Genomic DNA, 26,834 nt, shown 5'->3' on the forward strand with positions numbered 1-26,834 from the left:
TATATATATATATATATATATATATATATGCTAATCAAATGCTCATTATCAGAACATCGAACAACACCCTGTTTCACGCTTCATATGTCACTGTTGACTTTTTCAGTAACAAACCACAACAATGATCTTTCCCTAAACCTAAACAGGCTGTTTGTGCAAATGTGACAAATATAATAAACACAAAAGCAATAAATGAAAGAGAAACATGTTTCAGCATTTTGAGACTTTTTGAGGCGGAAATACTAATTAACAGTGTCTCTCAGTTATGTTGATGAAACAAAATAAGGGCAGAACTGCGTTTTCCCCTCTCAGAACATATTTGCTCTTTCCATTCAGAGTGTAAATGTCATTTTGATGAGAGGGAGTTGCGAGAAAAGTTTCCTTTTACATGATTTGAATTGTTTGCACTTCATTGCTTTCGACAATGAAGATCCATTTAATTTTCAAAATAAAATAATGTAGGGAATTTGGGAGAGAAAAATGACTGCGTAGTCATGTAGACATAGTTACATTCTGGTATGTAAAGAGTGATGCGTATTAAGACACTGTGGGAGGTCATGTAACTGGGAGTTCTTTTTAGCACTTTAAATTGATCTTAAATCAATCGACTATTTATTTTTTCTATAACAAAGCTGTTAGTCTATATATTATAGTAAGTACATTGGAAAGAGCTATCACATCAGGCATATCACAGATATCAGCTGTGTGAAGCACTCCTTGAAAGAATCTTGAGTAAACTCTGGAAGATGGAGAGAGAGAGGCAGAGGAAGCAATTGTTCACCGGGAGGTAAATGAAGGAAAGTATAAAAGTGGGTAAAGAGCAGCTTGGAGAGCAGCATATGGCAATGGGGCCAGTTCATGGCCCTTTAGAGCCATAAGGCCAGCAGTGAGCTTAATGCGTCTGTCACATTTACTGCTTGTTATGTGTGCAGAGAAAAGTCTGTGGTGCTAGCTAACAGCTAACCACTATTTAACCATGAAAAAAAAACAACTTCCTTTTGAATTTCTGTGAAGCTGTTTCATTTGTGCCGTTATATAATCTCCACTGAGAATCTCCCAGACCATTACAGCAGCGGGCGCAGAAGAACTGCACAAATAAGCTAATATTAAATGAGTGTCGTCGAGGTGCAGGATTCCAATCAGACAGTGAAAAGGAATTAACACGGTCTAACCAGGTAGGTGTGGAGATCATAGCTAAGAAAAAAATATATTACTTTGAAAGGCAGCTCAGTGAAAAATGGAAAAGTGTTTGATTCACTGTGGTTTCATCTTGATCAAGAAAGAGTTTGCTCTAATCTCATCAAATCCATCTTGGCTGCTGTGTTTTTAGAGAATTTCTTTCCTCTCTGTGTTACTGTGGCTTTACAATGTTGAGTCTTAATTTGACAACTCTTTGTCAAATGACAGGGTCATTAATTTGATTTTTTTTTTTTTACCCCTGCCGAATCTGTAGCTTTAAATATTTTAATATGTGATCTAAGGTTACATTTCCCCTGACTGATTGAGTTGAGTCTGAAACAGCCCTGAATAACTTATCTCGCAGATAGATGACACAGAGAGGGTGACTCCTTGTTCTGTCACTGCTAATTTGCAGCGCTGTTCATTTTATGCAGAAAAGAGTTTCCATCTGTCCCTTCAGACAACAAAGTAGTGAAGTGGGAGCAACGTCAAGACAAAAAGGAAATTAGTCAAAGGCATTTTGTATGTGAACCAACTGTTATAAATCCACACAACTTCAGTTATTTAGTAAATCATCCACATTTAAGTGATGAAAATATATTGCATGCATTACTGCTGGACAAGCATTTGGATAGTTTTTACTTTTTACCTATATTGTTGTCGCAACAGTAATAATGTTCTGAGTGTGGACCTAAATAAATACAAAGGACCACAAATACAAAAAAAAAGCAACAATTACAGCCTCAGTTTTGAGCTTTTGCAGTCCCTTACTGCGTTCCTGAGGGTGACAGCTGGAACAGGTGATGTGAAGGACGCATCCCACCCAGCATGGCGCCTGTTCCAGATGTTGCCCTCAGGAAGGTGGTACAGAACAACAAACACTAAAACAAACAGACTGAAGAACAGCAGATATCCCAGGGCTGTTGCAATAATTCATAATAAACAATAGATGACATTGGTATGTCACCTTTTCACTAACCTGTACAATCTTCAGCTTGTGCATTTAGTAATGATTCAAGCACGAGCACACACACACACACACACACACACACACACAGATAGCTGTACATATCTATTTATTTATATTTTTGTACTGTTTGTACTGCGTTTACAGGTAATTCTTTTTATTTGTATTTTTTCCAGAATAGTTAGATTGCTTTCTTTGCACTGACTGGGACAGCAAATAATTTTATTGTGTGTTTTTCACAATGACAGTGAAAGAATAACTTCCTGCGAACTTCAATCACTAAGGAAATAATGCAGTGTTCGTTGCTCTGGGTGAAATGAATAATAAAGAGGGTGGGGCACCAAAAACCTCAGTGTAACTGTAACTTGGTTGGTTGAGAGGAGGGTGGATTGATCGAAATATCGATAGTACTAATACCAATGCTGGTACTGTTGTGGGACTGATACAACCTCAATAGGATCAATACTTTGTTTCTGTCTTCTGTTTTGTTTTTTGATGAAAATACACCACAGACATACACTATGAAAAATGTCAGTGTTGACAGATAGTATCGACCGTCACATCTATTTTTTAATATCTCATAGCACTTAAAAGTGCTTTAGAGATAGGTACAGTTATAGTCCGGGGCTTCAAGAACAAGAACACACACAGTTTCAAAACACAAGAAAAACTGGTCCTTTTTTATTGTGTTAACTAATTATTGTCAAAAGTAAAATCACAGTGATTTAGCAGTCATCAAAATGTTTTCAGAATATGCAAACTTATATTGATTTTCATGTTTCTTATAAATGATGACACACTGATTTCCAATTATATGCTGCCTATGTAATGTAATTGGTGTCGGTATACTGGACCTCTATTTACTTGGTATCGGATCAGTACCAAAATTGGCAGTACTGTGCATAGTTGCCTGTGGTTTGCATAGAAAAAACTGACTTGTCTGCAAACACTCACAAAATAACCTCTCAAAAAAAAAATGCAACACAAACTGGAGATGGGGAATGTTCACCTTCAAAGTAAAAGTTGTGCCTTACCACTAACATGTTTTAAAGGACACAGCTTTTACTTTGTAGATGAGTGGTGTGTGGTTTTCCATCCCACTCTTGACAGTTTCACTACCACTTGGCAAATAGTTGCCACGTGCTTGCAGACAAGTTTGTGTGTTCCTTAAAAACACGGGCACAACTGAGGCTATGCTAGCAGCCATAGGAGGCTCTCAGTGCAGCACCGCATATGTCACAATGGTTAGTTTCACCTATTGACAGCAAGCAACCTCTTGCAACCCCTGACTAACAAGCAAGGGGATACTCATTTTTCCTTGACAACCAGTTGTTGCCAGGTAGTTTCCAACTTATCCCTATGTCTGTGTGACTGGGGGCATAACTAAGTTAAAAAGAAAAGAAAACATAACCTAGACAAATGCACCAGTTGCACCACAACAAAGGCAACAAAAGTTAGTACCGTATTTCCCGGACTACAAAGCGCACCTAAATATTAGCCGCACAAGCTAAAATCAGGGGAAAATCCTGTTTTGTACATACATTAGCCGCACCTGACCAAAAGCCGCAGGTGTTTCAATGTTGACTTATCATATGTAAGAGAATATGCACAAAGCGAATTGTCAGGAAAGAGATGGCTGTTTGGAGACACACCCCTTTTATTAATATTTTGAAAAACAAGTTATGGGTACATATTTGCATAACTTAACAGTTAACCTACAGCACACCAGAAAAATAGATTCAGACTTTTAGGCTCAGGTGCAGTGACACGGCTTTAACAAGAAGAAAAGTCAGTCATTCACCATCTTTCTCTTCTTCCTGCGCACTAAAACCACCAAAGTCCTCTTCTCCAGTGTCGGAAACGAACAGGCTCAGGATGGCTTCGTCATCCACTCTCCGCTTCTCTCTTTCATTGTCACTTTCAAAACCAAAGAAATCCTCGATTGTCAGTGTCAGAGTCGAACACCCTCAGAAGGGCCGTGGCGGTGTCCTCCTCTCCATCATGCAGCAGTCCAGCCCTTCAAAATCCGTTGGTGATCGTGGATGTTTTCACACTTTTCCACGCTGTCAAGAATCCACCGGTGGAGTTGGGCATAACTTGCTTTTTGGGCATAACTTGCAAGTTTATCGCCGCTCATCATCCACGACTCCCGCTGAACGCGTACCGCTACTTTGAAGTTTGTTTTTCGCGCTACTTCGTACGGCACTACGTTGCCTGGCGGACGGACATGTGACTAACATACCACTCTTGAACCCCGATCCTTCCGCCAGGCAACGTAGTGCCGTACAACAGCGGAACACACAAAACAAATCGTCTTACGATATGACAAAAATCACGGACAATCCATAGAAAAGCCGCACCTGACTAAAAGCCGCAGGGTTCAAAGCTTGTGCAAAAAGTAGCGGCTTATAGCCCGACAATTACGGTTGTCAGAGCCAAGGAGCTTACATACATGATGCAGCCACAGCTACATGACAGCTCTCTTAAAAATGTGCTTTCTCTTGCAAATGTTCAAATTCAAAAGGGTCAGTAAATGAAAATGTGCTTGAATGAAGTGAAAAAATTATACTTAAAAAAAGTGTGACGTGTGCTAACCGCCGTGCTTATAGTTGAATGAAACCATAAGCACTCGCAATTAACTATTTATTGCTTTTAATGTTTCATAGCGGCACAGCGAGACAGAAATGCTTCAGCCTGTGGCTTTGCTCGGCCCTTCCAAAACATTTGAGGGTGTAAACCTCATCAAAGCACCATCAAGACCCAGCCTGTGGTGTACCCCGAGGTGATATTCATAAACCCATGAAAAATAAAATACAAGTAAAGAAAATGAGAACTATTTGTGATGTATTGATTTTTTTTTACCTACTGTAAAGCCCACGGAAGGACAAATTAGTTATCCTTCTCATGCATCAGTTACTCAGATACAGGATACATATAGGAATAAAAATATCCTGTGCTTCTGTAACAATGTGCAGTTCAAAACATTTTAAGAATTTAAGAATTGCATCATAATGCTGCTCAAAAATTTGAATCCTTGAATCAGGCTTGTGGTAGCGAAAGAATGTGTTTTCCTCTCAATGCCTCCCAGGAGGTCTTAAGATTTGTGTTACCTGAAAAAGGTGACAAGCTACATGTTTCATGTAGCTCTCAGGGCCCTTTGCCCTCCTTGCAGCATAGGCCAGTGACAAATTCTTGTGGGCTCCAGGTCCGCGAGTGTCTTGTGATGTTTCTTGTTGTCTTTCTGAGGGTATGCCTGTGCCATCCCTACCTCTTCTTCCATGGGCAGTAAATCCCAATGCTGGAAGAATAGAAGCATTCTGAGGGCGACTAAGAACTAACAAAGCATTAACACTGGATGGAAATCTCTACATTTTGCAAAAAACTTGTGCGAAGTCTTGAATAAATGTTCTCTCAGCTTGATACCATTAGTTCAAATTGGTTTGTACTGTGAGAACAGTTGATGTGAGAATAGCTCTATGATATCTTTACAGAAGAAAAGTAAAGCAAACATTTAGAGGCCGCACATGCAGCACATAATGCATCTGTCTGCTGTTTCAGTAGCATTTGTCATATCATCTCCTGCCAAAACTAGTTTCTTCAAAAATGACAATGTTAATCTGTTATTAAATTAGCAACATCATGGTGTTAACTGAAATGTTCTGAAAACTCAGTGTACCTTCAGATTTAAGATTGCTGTTTCTGTAACAGTGTCTTGAAATTGCCTTGGGAAAACCTGAATAACTGAACAAGTGTATTATATATTATATAATATATATATATATTTATATATATATATATATATAATATATATAAATATATATAATATAATATATAATAAAATAATATTTTAAGGTGTCTTAACTTGACTCTTCATGCAGCTGCTCGTCTCCTTACTGTAGTGGCGGCGTGTCTCTATTACCCCTGTCCTTGCTGATCTGCATTGGCTTCCCATTAAGTATCGCATTCAATTCAAAATCCTGCTGCTCACCTTCTGAATTATTAACAATATAGCGCCAAGCTACCTCATTGAGCTACTTAGATTATACACCCCTACTAGAGCACTAAGATCATCTTCCCAGTCACTCTTGGTACTGCCGAGATCCCCGGCTGAAGACTAGAGGTGACCGCACGTTTGCCTTGGCTGCACCCGATCTATGGAATAACCTCCCCATCGCTATACGCAAGTCCGATTCCATTCAATCCTTCAAATCGCGGTTAAAAACCCACTTATTTAGCCTCGCCTTTTCTACCAGTTAAAGCTTGCTTGTTAGTTAGCTTAATGCTTATTCTTATCTTTGGTTTATTCTTAATTATTTTTAATCATTTTTACATTTTTGACTGTTTTATCCCTTACACTTATTGCTCTTTTATGCTTTTATATGCATTTCTTTTGCTTTTGTTTTTTAATGCCATCTAACCTGCTAGCATGTTTTGGTACCTTGCCGTAGCCCTCATCCTTCCCTCTTACTTTATCTTACCCTCTTACATGTTGTGGCTCAGGGGGTTGGGAAGCGTATCTGTAACCGGAAGGTCACCGGTTCGATCCCCGGGCTCTCTGTCCTGGTCGTTGTGTCCTTGGGCAAGACACTTTACCCTACTGGTGTTGGCCAGAGGGGCCGATGGCGCGATATGGCAGCCTCGCTTCTGTCAGTCTGCCCCAGGGCAGCTGTGGCTACAACCGTAGCTTGCCTCCACCAGTGTGTGAATGTGAGAGTGAATGAATAGTGGCATTATAAAGCGCTTTGGGTGCCTTGAAAAGCGCTATATAAATCCAATCCATCATTATTATTAAGCACTTTGGTACCATTGGTACCATTGGTTTTAAATGTGCTATATAAATAAAGTTTGTTGCTGTTGTTATAAAACCAACTTAAACCTTGTTATATTTGCATCAACTTATCTCAGAGAAGCTTTGTTGTTGAGGTTTCACAAGCCTGTTTTATCTGACTTTAACTTGGAGGACTTGTTGGAGGGAGAGTACTGCAATTACTAGTACGGAAGCCCACATTACAAATTTGATATTAAGAGACTTGGAAAGACAACAAACACGGTGAGAAATAACGTTGGTTTCCATGGATAAAAGACTTTGATGTCTGTAATCCCGATCCACAAAGTCACATAACCTCACAAGTTTGTCTCAATGTGATGTTGTCAAATTTGCCGAATTCTTCAGATTGCGTGTTGTGGGACCAGACACTTGTCAGGGGTGGGCTATCTTTTATTCCGTCAGCCGGTGTGTTTGTGTGATGTTGTTCTCGCTCACATTTACAAGTCTATCTGATTCCTTTAGCTTTAGCTGAGCTGATAACAGCTCTGTTGTGTGCCAAATGGTGATATCTTACCTTTTCCCTTCACTCACTTTCTATCTCCCCTACCTCACTTGTTCTTGTCGGTGGCCACTGTGTGCGTGCTAGGACAAAGGTGCTATTTGAATTTAAGTGCATGTGCGTCTGCTTTTTCTATAGAAATATCAGTTTTTTGGGTCCTCCATGCTTTTATCACATAGGTGTGCCCGATGGATGAGAAGAGGAACATATTATGTAAACTGCAAAGCCAGCAAAAGGACTGATAATGTACTGCTTTAATGGGCTGACAGCTAAACATAAACCAGCACACATGAACGAGCCTGTTATCTTGATTAATATGTCTCAGCAGAAGGAATGAATGGACAACTCAGAGAGCCAGAGCAGCTTCTCTTAACCGTCTCTTTTCTTTTTCTTTATCTCCTTAAACCCTTCTGTTTTTTTAAATCTTAGGCTCTTTTAATTTAGTTTTTTTTAACAGTAGGTTTTCTGGCCATATTCTACCTGTCTTTTAATAATATCTGTGCAGAGCGCTCAAATGCACACTCTGCTTTTATCTCTCTCCTTCATTCTCTCACTTCTTTTAATTTAAACGCTGCCTTATCGCAGCAAAATGTTGTAAATATTGGCTCAGCGCAGGTGGGGAACAGCAATTTGAATACACTTCAAAAGACAAAATTAAATGTTTAACTGACAAATGAAGCGTATCAGAGCTAATGAAATGACAGTGCTCCTCTAATATGTGCCGTTGCGTGTCTCTCCCCAGGTATGTGGTCCTTCTCCGTTTCCGAGCTGGCCATCCCGGGCGCTGAGATAGGACGCATCTCCGCAATGGACGCTGACCTGGGTGAGAACGCCAAGCTGGAATATACCATCCTGGAGGGGGAGAGCGGGGACACGTTCAATATCACCGGACTAAACCAAGAGGCGGTCATCACGCTCAACAAGGTGAATGAAGGATGACAGAGAATGAGGGGTGGACAGATGGAGGGAGATATTGATGAAAGAGTGGGCAGGAGAGGAGGGAAGGGTTTCGTAAAGGTTACCACAGATAGTGGCTGAGGAGGAGAAAACCAGAGCTAGAAGAATGAGCAGTAAAAGAGCGCGCATATGGAGTCATTTTGTAAAGGTAAAAGGCAGCAAAGGAGACAGGAAACAGATGATGAGGGGGAGGACAGACGATGACACGGGTAGTGTAGGCCGGTCTGTAGAGAACAGTTTTGTTTTGCCTATGAGTCGAAGCACAGCTAACAACATGCTGCCTAAGCCTATTAACCTGGAATTACCTGGAACTAACAATAATGCTATATAAACTCACACAATTCATCACTGAACAGCCCTTTCAGCGAGGACTTTAATACAGCTGAGCTGCATTCTTCTTACCTGTTTTCCTTATTTGTCTCCCGTCGAGGAAGAGTGTATTGTTGGGTTTTTTGACAAATGAATCTCCAGCTTGATTCCACTCACTGCGAATCAGCCTCTTTTTATCAGCACGTCCATCTGTTTAAAGCAAACATAATGAAATATCTCCGCAAAACTCAATCCAAAGCGTGACACATCCAAATGCAAATGCTTGTAGTGGCAGAGTTGAGTGTCATTTTTTCGAGGCGGTTTGTCTCCGGCCTTTTAGCACATCCTTGCATGAATTGCAGAGCATTTGCATGTACAAGAGAATCAATAAGGCTCTGGCTTTCTATTTTGAGTTCAGTTGGAAAAATGCTATCATGCACAAATGATAGAACAGATCATTAGCCATGCAAATGCAGTCTGTATGGATGTCATTTAAATATCTTGCCCTGTGACAGCTGGGATGTGCTCCAGCCCACCACCGACCCTAAAACTGGATAATCGGAAGAGAATGGATGGATGTATATTGTGATATACTATAAAAAATCATGGTTTGTGTTAAAATAGCTGTATTAACTGCATATCACAGCACAAGCCTCTCCTTCATTTTCTTGGTTATCAGGGTGATGAGTCGTGTAACCAGCGTGAATCCTACCACATCTGATTTTTGATTGGTTACATGAAATTAAGCCACAGCGATGCCACAGATACATTTGAAAAAAGAGATATTTCATTTTATTAACAAAAAGGAACCCAGTTGTCTACATAGACACCATTCATCAACTTAAGTTGATGCTGGTGTTCATTTTTGTAAATGATGGTCTTATTTACAGAATAAATTAGATAATAAAGCAGGGTTTGCCTTAGCGGATGGTTAGCTTGTGATTGTCTAGACATCACTGTATGAACATGCTGTCTTTGGTTTATCAGTCAGAACCATCTCTCACTCAGGGATTCATGGTTCATGTCTGCTTTAATAAAAATGGGATTGCAACAGCCAAAAATGCTCAAGTTGAGGCTTTAAAATGAGAGGTTGCAGTTGTTACATCTATTCTTTATATACAGTCTCTTTTTTAACCCCAGCAAGAATCCTTCCCAGATGTTTTTTTTTAATGCAGGCTGCAGATGGATAGATCCCTTTAGTGTAAAGCTAGAATTTTTGGTTTCTGTCATTCCCCAAGCTGCCTGCCATGCTGACTGATCACCTTTTTGCACAGGTGTATGGGCATTGTGGAAGTGATGACTGCCAGTGTGCCTTGTATCCGTATGAGGAGAGGAATCACTCATGCTCATGTGTAGTGTGCATATGAGCAGGGCTGTGGGAGGCTAATATGAGCTATGGTGCTTTGATTTTAAATGAGCTCTTCAGAAGTGTCGAAATACATATGAGTCGCCTTTATTGTTGTTAGCCGTTTCTCTGACGTGTGATATCAGTCACTCAGTCAGAGAGCGTGTGCTTCAGCACGTGTTGTGCCACCTGTGTTATACTGCCAGGTGTCATACCCATGAAGCTGCAACAAAAGAGAAAGCATAATTTTGCGTGTGCTCGTGATCACATGTAATATGATCAATCACCTGTGTTACCAGCGTAACACATTCTTCCTCTGCGATTGCGCACGATGAGTATTAAACTCGTATCAATGAGCGGCACACCGCACAAGGCCATGTGTCCACTCACAAAAACAAGCACATATTGTAGACTTTCTTTCACACAAGCCCACATACAAAGTCCTGATACAAAAATGACAAATATCACAGCTAGCACACCAGATCTGCTGCTGGGAATTCAGCGAAAACTTCAGGACATTAATTAGTCTGTTTACAATAATGAGTGTACTAATGCGAAAATTCTTTTTGTTTTTCATTTACTTTTATACATTTTTTTTATTAGGAGCTAACCCTGGACCTACAAAATACACACACTCCATAGAAAGCATTGAGATTTGGACTAACATATTAGTCCAATTGAATTTACTGGCAATACACTGAGAAAAATATGGAATATTTCCAGCCACCTTGCTAAGTACACCTGTACAACTGCTCATTAATTTAGAAATCTAATAAGCCAGTGTTTCCCAACCCTTTGGAGCCACGTCACATATTTCACATTAGAAAAATCGCACAGCACACCACCAAACAAAAATGTCACAAACGGCATATTGATTATTTTTCCCAGCGGACCAGATACAGCAGAATTGGCTCGGTTTGTCCCCAGTATACCTTTCCTGCTTTCTTCTGAGCACTACTCATGCTAGGGCCTTCATCTGCGTCCGAAGTTTCTACAGGACTCAGGTCAGATTGACTACTTTTTCAGACTATTATGCAATTTCTTTTTCATCTTCTTCTGTTTTACTAGCAGTTGGCAACCCATTTAATTAGAGCAGGTAGTTGTACTGCCCTCTAGTGGAAGACAATGTAATTGTTCTGCCCGTTACTCAGGCTGGTCGCTTAGAGTACTGATCAGGTGGAACCAGACAATCTTCTACATCACATCTGATCATTTCTCACGGCACTCTAATAAGCCAATCATGTGGCAGCAACTTGCCATATGCATTTTAAAAATATACTTTTTATTGTCCTGTGTTTATGGATTTCCAAGCATGTATTGGCAACTGGGACGGTTGCAGTGCCCTCTGGCACTATTCAACATCAACACTACCACATGGTTGAAGGGTGTTTCTCCCATCTGTCTTAAAATTTTTATTTACTGTCCATTAAAAAGGCTGACACAGATTTATCAACAAACAGCTCACTTCTGCTGATATATCAGCGTGTCTGAGTAACTGCTGATCCAGTGAGCGAGAGGCCAGAGGCGAACGGCCAGACTGCTTCAAGCTGATAGGAAGGCATCAGTAACTCAAATAACCAGGATACGCAGAAGATGATCTCAGTAGTTTACTATTTAGTAAAGAAATTAAATTACTACTAATAATAATAATACAAACAGCAATGCTCTTTTTAATTGTACATAATGCAAAACAAATGCCATATACAGGCAGCTATAGTACACGATATGGCTCATTGTATGCTCAGACTGTCTGTGTGTCTCTCTTTCAGAATGACTGACAGAGCACTTCTACACTAAATAGGGCTCAATTGGTTCCATCTATTAAAACTGCATAGGCAGAAATGGGTGCTTTTGACTGCGATCCCCCAGGACCCCAGTACATTTGAATGTTTAAAAAAGCACTAGTCACAGCAGATAGCAGGAAACAATGAGTCACAAACTGATTGGCCAAATAGTGACAAACTGGAGCAATAGATCAAAGCATTTCTAAGATGTGACAGACATTTTGCCTCTGGGGTCTGTGAGAACCCCCGTCACCAGGATGAAGTTTTTGTTTGGTTGTAGCATGTTTGACTTTATGGTAGCGCTAAAGCTATTTCTTCAAAATTTGTCACACTCCTCAGCCAACCCGGTGAGTTCTATGCCAGAGTGCTGGAGAGGAGAATCCATCTTTTAGCTGGACAATGTGGTTTTCTTTCTGGTCGTGAATTGCTGGACCAACTTTTAATCCTCTCGAGGATATTGGAGGATGCGTGAGAGTGGGCTCATAATACTTGGCCAGTTATTCCACTGTATCCCTTTGGGAGGTTCCCTTATGGGAGCTTGGTTTGTATTTGCTGGGAGTAAATTAGAATTTTTATATTTTAGATAACTGGATGTAAAAGTCTGCACACTTTGTGCCATTAAATTCCATGAAAAATCTTTGCAAATGCACACGAAGCTTCTGAAACCTTTTCACATCGTTTTTGGGAAATGCAAACTGCAATCTGGCTAAATCTGCAGAAAAAACAACAACAAAACAGAAAAAAAAGCTATTTGTATTCAAAAATTGATGTTGTTTTTATTTTTGCTGGTGAGTGCCTGACTGCACAAATGCTTTGGTTGGTGTACTGGAAGCCATGCAGGTGTGCATACCGGTGTATGCATGCGCATGTAAACACTTGAAATTTCTGTGAATTTATCATTGTGTCAGTTCTCAGCCTTGGGTTTGCAGAATTCGTTAAAAACAATCCGCACCCAGAGGTGGCGTGTAGAGCAGGATTTCCAAGTTCCTTTGAAGAGACGCGCCGAGGTAGAGCAAGGACTGGATACGGTGAGAGGTGCAAGAGAAAGAAATCTAAGCCAAGGACCTGGGAACAAGGCGAAAGAGTGCGGGTGAAGAAGGAAAGAAACGATGGGAGAGCTGAAGGAGGAATGTTAAATTGAGGTCCTGCGAGGCGGTGACAGCAGAGAGTGCGGTATAACAAGGAGGTTAGAGTAAGAAGCGACCGAGAGAGATGCGCAAAGAGACAGGAAGAGAGACACAGTGACAGCCATGGAGAAATTAGCTCAGCTATAGGCTGCGAAGCACAGGAGGTTAGAAATACCCATCCGGAGAGACAAGCAGACAAAAAAAGCTGAAAAAAATAAATAATAAAAAAGAGAGGTACAGTTATTAGGAGAGGGGGAGACAGCATGGCGACAATAAGACAGACTGAAGAAGAGTTGGGGAGAATAGGTGAGCATCAGCATGTGGTGAATGGTGAAAATCACATGTAAACAATTACACTAAAGACCTCCCACCTCCAGCATTAGCTGCGCTGGATTCAGCCACAGACGCAAGGCAAAAAAAGTACAATTAATATTTCAACATGGCCTCCTTTGCGCTGCTTTACTCTCTCTGCAAAGGCACCAGAGAAATAGATTAGAATAGATTAGAGCAGGCTTGCTGTTCCAGTTAAATAAAACTGGATAATCACAGGTTACATGTGGATCAATTCTGAATGCTTACAAAGTGGAACATATATTGAATATTTACAGATGCTGCAAGGCACAATTTCCTGAGTATTTACAACAAGCTGTAGCCCCAGCAGTATTGGGATTTAGGTGGGGGGTAAAGGTGGGTGTGTTACACAAACTCTGTATGTGAATTTAAAATAATCTGACTTCAGTAGGTTAAAAGGATTTAGCCTTTCAGGGAATTCATGCATAACTAATGGAAATCATGTATGATTGGCTACGATTAATAGAATTAAACAAACAAAGCATAAAATTAGCGCTAAGCTCCCCCTCAGTTTATACTTCATGAAACAAACAAAAATAAATAAAACAAAATGTGTGTGTGTGTGTATTTTCAAGCGTGCGTATGTTTGGGTTGCGTTAATAATGACTCATATGCCCTGCTGTCCGTTTCCCAGAGTCAGAAGGCTTTTACAGTGTGAAGAATTTAAACAGAGGAGTGAGATGATCTGTGCGCCTCCGGAGAAGGAAGGATTTCCAAGTGGAACAATTTGTGTTGCCACAGAGCCGGCCTTGACCTCGCTGGTCATCTCGCTGCTGTGGGCTGAATCTCTTTAACCGCTGATCTACAGCGTGCATTCTCTCACAGGCAGAGATACGGAGAAACGAACACGCACATCTGCACAAGCACCAATAAACCACACACATATATATAGATATACAGGCACGCATCAATATTACACACTTGACCTCGCAGCTCCCTGTTTAAACTTTGGAGATTGAAGAAAAAGAGCTACACGGAGAAATGATCGCTTATCTGAGGGTGGGGAGGGCTGCGTCTTTACCTCAGAATGATGGTAGGTGGGTCGAGCGGCAGGAGGGTTAACAGCAGATTAGAAGGAAACGGGGTCAAAAGAGACGGGAGAAGAGATTTGGGGTGTGTAAAATAAGACAGAGAGAGAGAGAGCGTAAACGAAGGACGCGGACAAAGAATCAGACTCTGGATGGCGCCCCTTTGAATAGAGAGGAGGAGAACATCCCTGTGAAAGGGCGAGGGTTAGGCGGGGACACGCCATAGAAAGCTGGGTCATTAACAGCCTGTAAGTCTGGGTGACGACTGAAGCTGCTTATCATCGCTTATTTACTGTCAGTCCCACAGAGACACCCCCTAGCAATAAAAAGATTTCCCTTCTCCTCTATTTCCACTCTTCCCGTCGCCCCTCTCCTCTTCCTCCTCCCATCATCATCAGCCCCCCCCTCTCTCTGCATCTTGTTACTCTCCCCGTCTGATCTCCATACATGTCCAAAGAAAATGCAGTGCACGGGAGACACACAAGCTCACATGCAAACACACACACGCCCTCCCCCACCCAATATCTGCCTTGCTCCCTCACCTCGTCCTCGCTCTGTTTTGTGTCTGGAGGCCATGTCAGACAGTGTGTGCTGTTTGTGGCTCTGACTCAGCCTAGGTCTGCCTCATTTGCATTCACACATGGAAACACACATTTCCAGACGCAAACAGGCACAGGCTAATACACACATCCACAACCCATTCACTCTTTTTGAAACTAATTTCCTCTTTCCAGTTTCCTCTTCTTCTATAGTCTGTATTCTATTCCTCTCTGCTCCCTGACTGGTCAGCGCTGCTTTGCTGCAGCTATTTACGCACGCATCGATTCTAATGAACGTACACATTCCTGCTAATAGATTTTTGATACAGCATGCGAGTGAGGCCACAGACTAAGGAGCAGGTAATTTCAGAATTAGGAATTGCTTGACATTGCTCTGCAGCAGTGCCCCCTAATGGCTAGCGGATAACATTCACGGGGGGGGTCGCCTGCTGGTTAAAGCTTCCTTGAATTTTCAATCCACTAATCAGAATGAAATTAACTGGAGCAAGAAGTAGAAAAGAGAAAGACTCAGCTAATAGGCAGAGGTGCTTTACATGCAAATCAGACAGGTGATAAAGGGTCTAGTGTGTCTGGCAAGCTGAGGTCACACATTAAAAAACCAGAGACTCTGAACACAAACATAACATAATAGCCCGTTTTCAAAATACCTCATTACACATATACTGAATTAAGCAGCATCTGTATAACAAAGTGGGATCACTTGACGCAACACTAAACATGTCACAACATCATTAAGAAGAATCTGGCGGCATCCCAATTCAGGAGGTTCCTTTTGAGGTATGTTTACGGGGGAGGGCTGCTGTGAGCTGTGTAAGCCTGCTATTTGAGCGCTTTTCATTTCCTCCTTACCTGGGGGACAAGCAAGCTCACGCGTGTGTCAGTTTGCAGTTATTATTTCCATATGCTCTCACTTAAAACGGCTGGCTAATCCTCGGTCACACGCCAGCAGCGTGCCCAGGATTATCTGTGTTTGTTTTCTCACGCGGAGGAGAGATTGTGTTAATCTCCTCACAGGGAAAGAGAGAGAGAGGGAAAGAGAGATGGAGGAAAAGAAAAGAAGAAGAGAGACCAGTGTATTGCTTGTAAGTTTTCTTAACAAAAAGAAAAAATTGAAAAAGGGAAGACACGAGACCTCTGAGAGTGAAATAAGACAGAAGACGAGACAAGTGACAGAGGGATGGGGAGGCAGCAGAGGAAGAACAAAGTCAAAAGGGAGATTTAGGAGAGTCTTTGTTCTCTCAACTCTGCAGTAGTGCTTGTTGGCAGAAATGTCCAAAGCTGAGTTTGTCATCAGACAAATGTGATGTATGATCTTGATTTAGAATGCACAAAATCAAAAAGGAACTCAATCTGCCAAGGACAGCGGGGTGCTGAGACCATATATATACACACTGTGCTGCGTACACCCACTCGCATGTGTGTTCACCCTGAATCACACAGGCTTCCATAACCTTTTTTTATTTAACATCTACTACGGTGAAGGCAGGGAGAATCACCTCCTCAGGGATTAGAAGCCTCAGCCGCCCATTAATGTACAGTTATTGTACAGTACGCTCAATGTGCGCGTGCACACTACCGCGCACTTTCTCAGTCAAGCGTGCAGGCCTATGGCTCGGCCTCTTTGAGGAGAGATGTATTATGTATTGCCAGTCTTGCATGCAGGTTAGCTAATTAATTTCTGCTAACTGTGAAGCAAATTTTAAAAGGTATAGAATTTGAATTTCAAAACAGACCATTGGAGCGCCGCATCACAGGACACGAGGTTACACTTGTAGAGCGTGTGGGCGGGGAAGCAGAGGGGAGTGCTAACTAGGAGTGAGAAAGTATGTATGTGTGTGATGCTGATTTAATGATTATTTTCAGTTTGTTGACTTTTCTGGGTGAATATCTGTAAAGGTCAGGAAATCAAGCCTAGTATTGAGTTTTGAAACTGCTTGTTTTATTTAAACAGTGTAGGACGGAGAGATTCGTCAATTTTCAGTGATATAAAATGAAGGAAATCTACTGGGGAAAAATCTAATAAAATCAAGGTGAAACATCACAAGCAGATTAACTTAAGACTAAATTCATGTACTGATTTTCTTTAGTACAATCCCTTTATGGCATTACCTTGTTAGACATTTCCCTTTGACAGTGTTCTTTACAAGACAAAATCACCCAGTTCTGCACTCTGGAAAAAACAAGTTTGATTCATTATCACGTTCATCCACCACTGTGTGAGAAAACCTCAGGCAATTTATACTGTATGTTTAGATTCTTATACAATACCATCGGAGAGGCATTTGATTGGTCCTAAATTCATTCTGCAGCAGTGCAACAACCCCAAACATGCAGCCAGAGTCATAAAGAACTATCTACAGTGACAAGAACAGATGGTAGAGCCCGCAGCCCTGGTGTCAACATTATGGAGTCTGTCTAGGATTACATGAAGAGACAGAAGACACCGCGAAAGCCTAAGGTCACAGGAGAACTGTGGCACCTTCTCTGACATGCTTCCAACAGCCTACCTGCCAAGCAAAACCTGTGCATGGGCATCCAGAGGACCGGTGCTTTTCTCAGGGCAAAGGGTGGTCACATTAAATATTCATTTGGTTTGCATTCTGTAAGAAAAGGCAACTTTATGGCAGTATTTCAAAGGTATCCAAACCTTTTCTTTTTTTAAATTCTGTATTTCATGCAGTAAGCAGCTCTCAAAGGTGCAGGCAGGAAGTAGAATTAAACAACATAAGGCTCGGGGGCCAGAATTGACCCTGAAAACACTCCAGTATGGCCCATGGGATGGCTTTGGAAAATGTTAAGGGCACAAATTTTGGACTTTAAACTGTATTTTCATTTGTTTTTTAAGCTTTTTTTTTTTTTTTTTTTTTTACTGATAAAGACCTCCTTAAAACATTCATACATCTAAGTAAGTAATAGATAAACAATTAAATGACAGAAAGAGTATTACTTTATTATCTGCTATAGAAATTTTAATTTTTTACATTGCACTTTTTTCTCTAATATTAGGATATATCGGGGATTTAACCTCTAATGACCACAAATATGAGTTTGACATCCCCGCTCTAATTTTTGATAGTTTTAAGGAAGAAAGTATTAATAACAGTGGTTTAGCACCTCATCATAACAAGACAATTCCTGGTCTGAACCACCTGAAAGCTGGTGCCGTCTGTGTGGGGATGTTCTTCCTGTGCTTGCATGGACTTGCTCCCACAGTCTAAAGACATACATATTAGATTACCAGCCAGTAGGTGTGAATGTGAGTGTGAATGGTTGTCTGTCTCTCTGTGCTGGCCTTCCAAAAGACTGATGACCGATGGATGAATGGATGGATTGCAATGTGCAAGTAGTATTTTTTCTTTCTCTTCATCAAGTCAGACTTGATTTTCCCTCTGTTACTGCAGTCTGCCCATACCTTATTGAGAAAATTCACATTGTGTGAAGTCCCACTACCTCATTTAGCATACAGTGAAATTGTTAAATGCAGCAAGATTGCCATTACCGTGAAGTACAAGCTGCAGGGGGAATCGTGACAAAATGTGATATCTTGTCAGCGGTTCAAGAAAGGTAAGAAACTGAATTCAAGCAACACGGACCAGAATATGAAGATTAAGACCTGGTTCAGCCTTAGATGTACAGTATTTTACTTTTACATTAAGATCACTAAAACAACAGTATAATGGCAACCAAATGGCTGACAGTATTATGCTGTAATGCTCATATTCTATCCAGCACTGCACTATAAGATTTTTTTTGCAGTAAGAAACTCTCTAGATTGCTGTAGGTCCACTGTATAATCACAGTTTCATGCTAGCTAATCTGGCTGACAGTACTTTACTGTAATTTTACAGGGAAATTTGTTACAGTGTATCACTCAGCCCCATCTCCTCTTCTTTTGGTCTCCACTACCTCTGCAACAGCCGTCTTAAATTAATGTTAAGCTAAGAGTTCAAGCTGCTCTAAATCACAGTCTCAGCCTTCAGTGAAGGTGGTGAGCCAAGGGTAAATGAAGTCAGCGTTACTGCTTTCTTATTCGGCGCGTAAGGAAGACGCCTGGGGTTTGTGCAAGTGACATGCAATCAGTTGGTGGCTACGCTGCTTATGTAGCTAATGTCAGCAATCCACAGCAAAAATGCTCAGTCAAATTTCAGGAAAACCATTTTAAATATGAGCTTTCTTTGGCTTGAAATAGACCAGAATTTGAACCTTTGTTCCTTGTGAGAGGACATTTGCAACAACTGCATGTGGAACCTCACAGGTCCTCCAACATGACATTTGTATGTATGTGTACAAGTGTCTTACAAGTAGATGTGAATACATGAGTGAGGATTTTTTTTTATGATATCAAAAAGTAAAAAGGTAGACGAACAGTGGGGTCGCTGTGTCCTTACTGTAAGGGTGTAGGAAGGAGAAGGATGAGTGTGTGTTGTGGTTTGTCAGAGCCGGTGCCCTGTCGCGCGCACACCAGGGAGGGAAAAAAGATAGGTGTGGGCGGGTAAGTTGGGGACTAGGTGATGGAGTGTGTGAGGCAGCAGAGGAGGGGGAGCGGAGTGATGGAGTGCTGGGTGGAGGGAGGGCGGAGGGTGATGAGTGTGTGCTCACAGTGTAAGTGACACCTCTCCTCCTCAGACAGATTGTCTCTCTCTCCCTGTAATGGGAACCCCGTTAGAGAACCTTTTCCCTCCATCTACCCCCCTTCTGCACACACACTTTGTCACCATTCCCATGTCTCTCTCTCTCACACACTCTGTAACAATTTTTCTTCTGTATTTATTTTCTTCTATCTGCCCAGATATGTCCACAAATTGGCTACATTTCTGTGCATTTCAATTCGCCCCTTTCTCTGCATAATTTTTAATCAATCTGCACCTCGTTCTGAGACCGCTGATTGTCAAGCAGTTTACGCTGGTTTACAGCTCAGAGAGCGAGAAGAAAAGCGAAGGAAAAATAGCAAACGAGAGATCAGAAAGGAAGGAGAGGGAGGATATCAATATTCCCACTGCCGGTGGGATCCTCACAATGATTTTCTTCTCAGCTCCTGTTTGAATCTGACAGCGAAAATTCTGCATAGCTAGAGAGCCCATTTATCCCCTGTCCAACATAGTTCCCCGTGCCAATCACACTGAGATGAATTATATGCGTACTTGCTTTTAAGTACGACACTCAGATACTCACAGAGGATCTGAGGATACACAGGCTCAAAGAACCACTTGTACTTCCACGCACAAGTCCGCACACACACACCTGCCATTACCTCAAACAGGTATTTTGAACTAGACCCAAACGTGTTCGTTTTCTGAAATTTAATCAACAGCAGGTGTATGTCAGGGTGCGTGTGTGAGACAGTGGATGTATGTGATTGCTTGTGTGTGCCCGTGCCCTCACTAACAATCATCTCAGCAAACCAGATCAGAGGCTATCTCTTCGCTTCAGAGGTGCCGCGCTGGCGGGAGAGCGACGCGCAATCACAAAGACACCTCAGACAAATAGGCTTCATAACTTGTCTGTAACAAACAATCACTGGGGCCTGAGCCCCTATCCCAAATGAAATCTCTCGCACCTGTGTAGATGCAAGGATACAAAGGAATTTTTAATGCTCCCCCGAGTCAGGTACGAGTCTCCATGGTGATAGCAGAGTCGCTATGGTGATAAAGAGATGGCGTTCAAAACAATGGAAGCATTTTTATGAAAAATGTGAGGGAGGGGGGGGTCTTATCATGAAAATATATTCTTTATAGAGCCATACTCCTAATGAACATATGCGCACAAAAGCAAGTTTCATACACTTTACAGGGTCTGAAACTATGCCAACCAGCATGTTTGCAACATTGTAACACAATATACAACCTGCCAGGTACCCACCAACACACTTCCCACTGTTTTTGCTAACACTGCAGTACCATATGAGCTAGATAAAATGGTCATAGCAACTACTCAGTGTAGCACGAGTCTGCATGCACATAGCAACACTACACTGTAACAAATGTACTTTTTAAAATAGAATAAATGAAGACAATTTTTACAGTGTGCCCACTGTAATTATTCGTGTACTGTAAAAAATCTTTCTGTGCTGTACGGAATTGAAGATTTATTGTATAATAGTTGTTCCATTGCTATCACATTTGTTGACATAGTTTGGCTTATACAACTATTTAAAGCTACCTAAAACCTTGGAAGCAGACCATTTACATTTCTGTGAGTCCCAAGTAAAATTGCTGGATTAAACCAAAAGGGCTTCAGTTTGCTGTTAATACTGATTTTTTTAACTTAAAGTAGGGTAAAGTATTTAGCTTTATTCACCGAAAAACACTACATTGCAATACAAAATATTCTGTATTTTTACTTTTAAGTCTCACCAACACAGTATTCAAACTCTACAGATATACATCATCCATTCTTAGCATGTCAACATTATCCAAACATCAACTCCAGAAATGTCAAACCAACATCCAAACAAGTAGTTACCTCGGTGTTGAAGCTGTGAAGAAGCCTTTCAACTTTTTTTGAGCATCCGGAGTCTCATTGGCAATGCTGTAACATCAACGCCTCATGAATGTCTTTTCCAACTTCACACAAAACCCACCATCTAAGCATCCACCCACAACATCCTTCAAAATATCGCTTCAAAAAATCCAAACGTCACAACATGTAAGGTAACCAGAATATTATTCACTCTAAATTATTCTTAGATGCTTTAGGATGTGACCGTTCTCTAGCCTGCGCGAGCTCTTATCTGTTGGAAGAATTCATTATTTTCCATCTCTCGGCTTTAGATATGTAATTTAGCAGTCATTTGTGGAAAATTTAGTGTGAGAAATAGACCAAATGAAGGCACGTTAAAAAAAAGGCTTTTGGATCTGATGTTTGTAACAGTGACATTTGCATAATTTCTCGCTTTTAAAAAATGTCTCTATTGCTCATTTCAAAATATGTAAATGCATAAACCTTAGATGATTATACTACGCAAAAAAAACCCCTTTCATTTTACACAACTGTAAAGCTTACCTCGTTCTTCTCTCCTCCACAGGCCGTAGACTATGAGAGTCGGAGCTCCTATTCCTTCTCTGTTGAGGTCCTTAACCCGATAGTGGACCCCCGCTTCCTACGTCGAGGCCCCTTTAAAGATCGGGCTTCAATCCGAGTTGCAGTCCTGGATGCGGACGAGCCACCGAGGTTCTCTCGGGCCAGATATCACATGGATGTTTCAGAGAACTGCCCGCCGGCCTGCACAGTGGGCCGAGTCAGTGCAGTAGACCCTGATACTGGTCTGACCAATAATATCAGGTAGAGTACAAAGCTTCTGCATTTCAGCAGGGCATGTAGTCTTCCTATACATTTAGGTTGCTACTTTTCACTGTTGAGATAGCAAACAGCCTACCTGGGCTCCGTTTGAACAGGTTTTGTTTTTGTTTTTTTAAAAAGCTAGTCTTTCCAGTTTTCATGCTGAGATAGTAGCTGTAACTTAATCTTTGGTGTAAAACATGACACTGGTATCAGTTTTATCATCTGCCACCCAGGAAGAAAGCAAATAAGCCCATTTCTCAAAATGTTCCTCTCAGTATTTGCTGTTTATGAACTCATAACAAAACAGCTTTACAGGAGTTTTATTGCTGAAAGACAAATCAAGCATTTAATGGTGCTGGGACTTATATATATCTTCATTTGTTTTACTGTTTTAGAGGATATCATTTGTTTTTTGTCCAGCCACAAGCAAGGGATAGCCAGGCTTTTTGAATTAAATTCAAAGCAGGCTCTTCAGCTAAAAGAAACAAGACACAACAATAAGAGCTAACCAAATAAAAATAAGCCAACCAAATGCCCACACAGTGTTCCCACGAGCCAGACAGAAACCACAGACGCTTGCAGCTTCCAGTGCTTCGCTTGTGTTTGCGGTGGGTTTTGTCTCAAATAGTATGAGGAGGGAAGCAAGCGATTTGTCTGTAAAAACCACAGAAAACCGTGTCCCAATTAAAAGCAGAAGTGCTAAAAGCGAGTATGTGGGGAGGAATGATAGCTGGTATATTCATGGAGATATTTAGATAATCGGTAGCACTTCAAAAGAACTCTTATCAGCTGTGATAATCTCACTATATTAATTCTTTGGCCATTTGAATGCCGACTTCCTTATCGCTCCCTCACACACTTGCCCTGTCTGCTTCTTTCGCTCCGCACCCCACTGCCTTCCCCGCTTGCATCTTCCTTTCACTCATTCTTTCGATATTTCTCCCTGCCCTCTCCTCATTTCACCCGTCTATATCCTCAAACCCAACTTTCTCTTCTTCAGGTTCTCCATTGATCCTCAGTCAGACCCAGAGGCTCTGTTTCGTATCACACCAGAGACCGGTCTCATCACCACAGCGATGGAGCTGGACCGGGAGCGTGAGCACTGGCACAACATTACAGTCATCGCCACCCAGAGAGGTCAGAGGTCACTCTTCTTACAACACTTAATCCGGAGACATCGTTAGAAGTCGTTCATTGGATTATTTATTTTATTAGAGCTAACCCTTGACAACGAAGCTAGCATTTTCCCCACCTCTGACACCTTAACCACTGATGAGTAAGAGGTTTAAGAGACTAGAAACTGTGTTTTTTATGCTATCTGAAAGGCACAGTATCCACTGTATGATGCAGTTTACTAAGCGGCTTAGCTCTCAAGTCATCAAACCATGAGAGAAATGCTGTTTGGCGCCATGAACAGTTTGTTACAGCGCGTCAGAGAATCAATTGATCCGTATTGTGCGAGTTATCTGATGCCGCAATAGATCTGTTCTCGTAAGGATTCAACTGGAAACACTGAATTAAAGCAACAAATCGAACTCAGGCCTTGATTTGCCGACAGAACATGATAGCACAGGGGATCGGTAAATATCTTTCTGTTTCCAAGTATGTAGGATGTCAAGCAACAAGACAGTTAAGTTCAAGTTATACATGTTCCCTCAGTAAAAAAATGATAAATAGAAAATGCCAGGGGCAAGATCATCAGTAGGTTCCACTAGTAGCTGCTCTCAAGCTTTCAGTCATGATTAAGGTTATCTAACTGTCTCTTGTCATTTGTGCAATTTAATTAATAATGAATTTTGATTTAATGAGTATATATTTAATGTGCTGTTGATTCTTTCATAAATGTATTCACATCGGCAGAAGTAAAGCCAATTATAGTCCAGTAGGCCCAATTACAGCTCAGCCCCTACATCCTCTAATAACACACTTTAAGTCTCGTTGCTTGCTCACGTGGAGGCTTGGCAACAATAACAGATGTTCCAGAACATCTAGCTTAAAATTGCTGTCAGATATAAATGTGTTAAAGATACGTGTTCATCCATCAGGTAGCAGGATACCAGCCACTTCAGTAGGTACACCAGCTCCAACACTTATTAATCACCCAATCATATGACAGCAGTGCATTCAGACATGGAGATATCAAGAAAACCTGCTGAAATTCAAACTGAGACACTGGCAAGAAAAAGGTGGTTTAAGTAAATTTGAATGTGACATGGTTGTTGGTCTAGACTGAGCTTTTCAGAAACTCAGACTTTGCTATACAACCTTCTCTAGTGAGAACAGCTTTATTAGAAAAAGAGAAAATATCCAGCGAGTGGCAGTTTTCGTGGAGAATATGCCTTGTTGACATCAGAGGTCTGAGGAGAATGGCAGACTTTGGTTGTAACCACTCACTACGACCAAAGTACACAGAAGAACATTTCTGAATGCATAACAGGTCAAACCTTGAAGCAGATGGGCTTCAGCAGCAGACGATCACACAGGCCTCCACTCCTGTCAGCAAAGAACAGGAAACTGTGGCTGCAATTCACACAGGCTCAACAAATCCATCCTACCTTTTATCAACTGTAAGCAGGTGTGGAGGTTATTTTCTTTACACTCTACGCTTTAGATCACTCAACTGAGCATCGTTTAAATGCCACAGCTAACTGAGTATTGTTACTGACCTCTCCATCCCTTTATGGAGGGAGACTCAAACATACTCAAACAGGAGTAAATAGGAATGCATTAGCTGGCTTTTATTGTGTATGTATTAATATACATGCAGTATAGTATTTATCACTGTGTGTATGTGACAACCTTCACTGCCATGACGGAACATATCATCCAGTTCCAAACTTGCGGTTAATTTATTATTTTTTTATTCTTATTTTAGTACAAGGATACATCGTTAAAGAATATGTTATTTTTTCATTCGATTTCTTGACAAGAAAAATAGTAAATAACACCACATCAGCTTTTCTTAAAATGCCCTTCAGCCAGGTTAGTTAATGGATGGCACAGCCTTCACAGCTTATTTAAATGTAAATAATTTATTTTAAAGCTTACTTAAGCTTTCGGCTTCACAAACTATGACCCTGAGAAATATGTCTATTAGAAGCACCAAATGAAGTAGTGTTGTGACATTTTCTGATTTTAATGTATATGACAAACTCTACAATAAAGTTATTTTATTGTAACCCAAATATTTATCAGTTTTAAATGAATCCAGACATTAACCTTAAACATAATATTGATGAGAAGAATGAATTTCCATTTGAGGGTATAATTCAATAAACTTTGTAACACATTATTGTAACTGGAACATATCCATTTTACAGTAAATTTGGCTTGTCAAATCATATAATCACATTGATACTGTAATCATCACAATATATTTAATAATCTAGAATAAATTAAATCATATTGTTGTGAAATGAAAACAATATGATGCTTTTATAAAGTGTTATAGATGCATAAATGTTAAAAAAAAGGGTATTTTTGGTTAGTGTTCAGCTGTTAGGCAACATGATAACATAATAAATGATATAGAGAAGAACCTTTATGGGTTTAAGTTGTATCTGTATGCCAACTTTGGTTGTTCAACGTCTGTTCACATTTACAGGCAAACCAAGACATTGAGATTTTGTGTATTATAGTAAAATTCTACTTTTAATTAAGTATTTTAATATAGCTACCTAATTTAAACAAATTCACTCATTTTTTTTCATCTATTAATCTATAAATGCTTTTTTCATCTATTAATTACTGTAGAGAGGGCGACTTCATACTTCTTTAACTCAGAGTATCACTCTGAACACATATCTTTATTTACGCAGCCCATTGCACTCTTGGTGTCACAGCTCCTAAAAAGAGCAAGCTGAGCACAATATTGCATGTTGTGGGGATGCACTTGCGAAGATATCTTGTTAGTGGAAAAAAACAACACAACGTCTTGTGTTTTGGACAAACCAAATGCATTTAGGACTGGATAATTTAATGTAATTACGCAAGCATTTCTTTCTTTTCTTTGATGTCACTGATTTGACTTTTTCTCTCTCTACATTTATGTATTTTTAGAAGTCAGTGACAACCTGTTTTCTTGTTCAGTTTGCTGGACGGACGTATTACAATTAATACCAGCATCCTGTTAAATCCTGGCTTTGCTCCAGTAGCTGTGTCTGGCAGATGACAAGTCATAAAAGCACTCAAGAATAATCCAACTGGTTTGTTTATAAGTAGAAGTATTGTTGGAGAATTCCATCCAATGTCTGCTGTGCTCAAGGAAAAAGAAGTTGTTTTGCTGCCAAGTTTTGTTCTGGACAAACTTAATCTTTACTTAAAATCTACTCAGGGTTCCTTGTGGCAGCAATGTGTTGGTAGGACTGTGGCGGCAGCACACTGAGTGCCTGTCTTGAATAATGAGCTCTATCTAATAAACAGACTGTTGGAGACTGTGTTGACATAAAGCACAGTAGGAGCCCTGCCATGGCCACAGGCAGGCCAGCTCACCCTGTGGCATTACAGCAAGAGCTCATTTTCAGCTTTTCAGCGATGGGAACCAGTTGCTGTCATCCATGACACAGTGTTACTGCTGTTGGTTTAAAAAAACATGGTGTGGGAATGTTATGAATGTGAGT

The 26,834-nt window shown here is 40.8% G+C and overlaps 1 protein-coding gene across 3 annotated transcripts in view; it reads left to right on the plus strand.

Annotated features, from left to right (window-relative positions):
* Window positions 1-26,834, plus strand: part of LOC102305092 — a 157,740-nt gene that overhangs the window by 114,804 nt on the left and 16,102 nt on the right. For all 3 annotated transcript variants that reach the window (XM_042225491.1, XM_042225490.1, XM_005933643.3), the window contains 3 exons: window positions 8,216-8,397; window positions 21,959-22,215; window positions 23,216-23,352. In XM_042225491.1, coding sequence (XP_042081425.1) covers window positions 8,216-8,397; window positions 21,959-22,215; window positions 23,216-23,352 — 576 coding nt within the window. The remainder of the gene's footprint in view (window positions 1-8,215; window positions 8,398-21,958; window positions 22,216-23,215; window positions 23,353-26,834) is intronic.

The sequence above is a fragment of the Haplochromis burtoni genome, unplaced genomic scaffold (genome assembly GCF_018398535.1).
Source record: "Haplochromis burtoni strain Fernald_Lab_line unplaced genomic scaffold, NCSU_Asbu1 Contig_172, whole genome shotgun sequence".
Lineage (NCBI taxonomy): Eukaryota > Metazoa > Chordata > Actinopteri > Cichliformes > Cichlidae > Haplochromis > Haplochromis burtoni.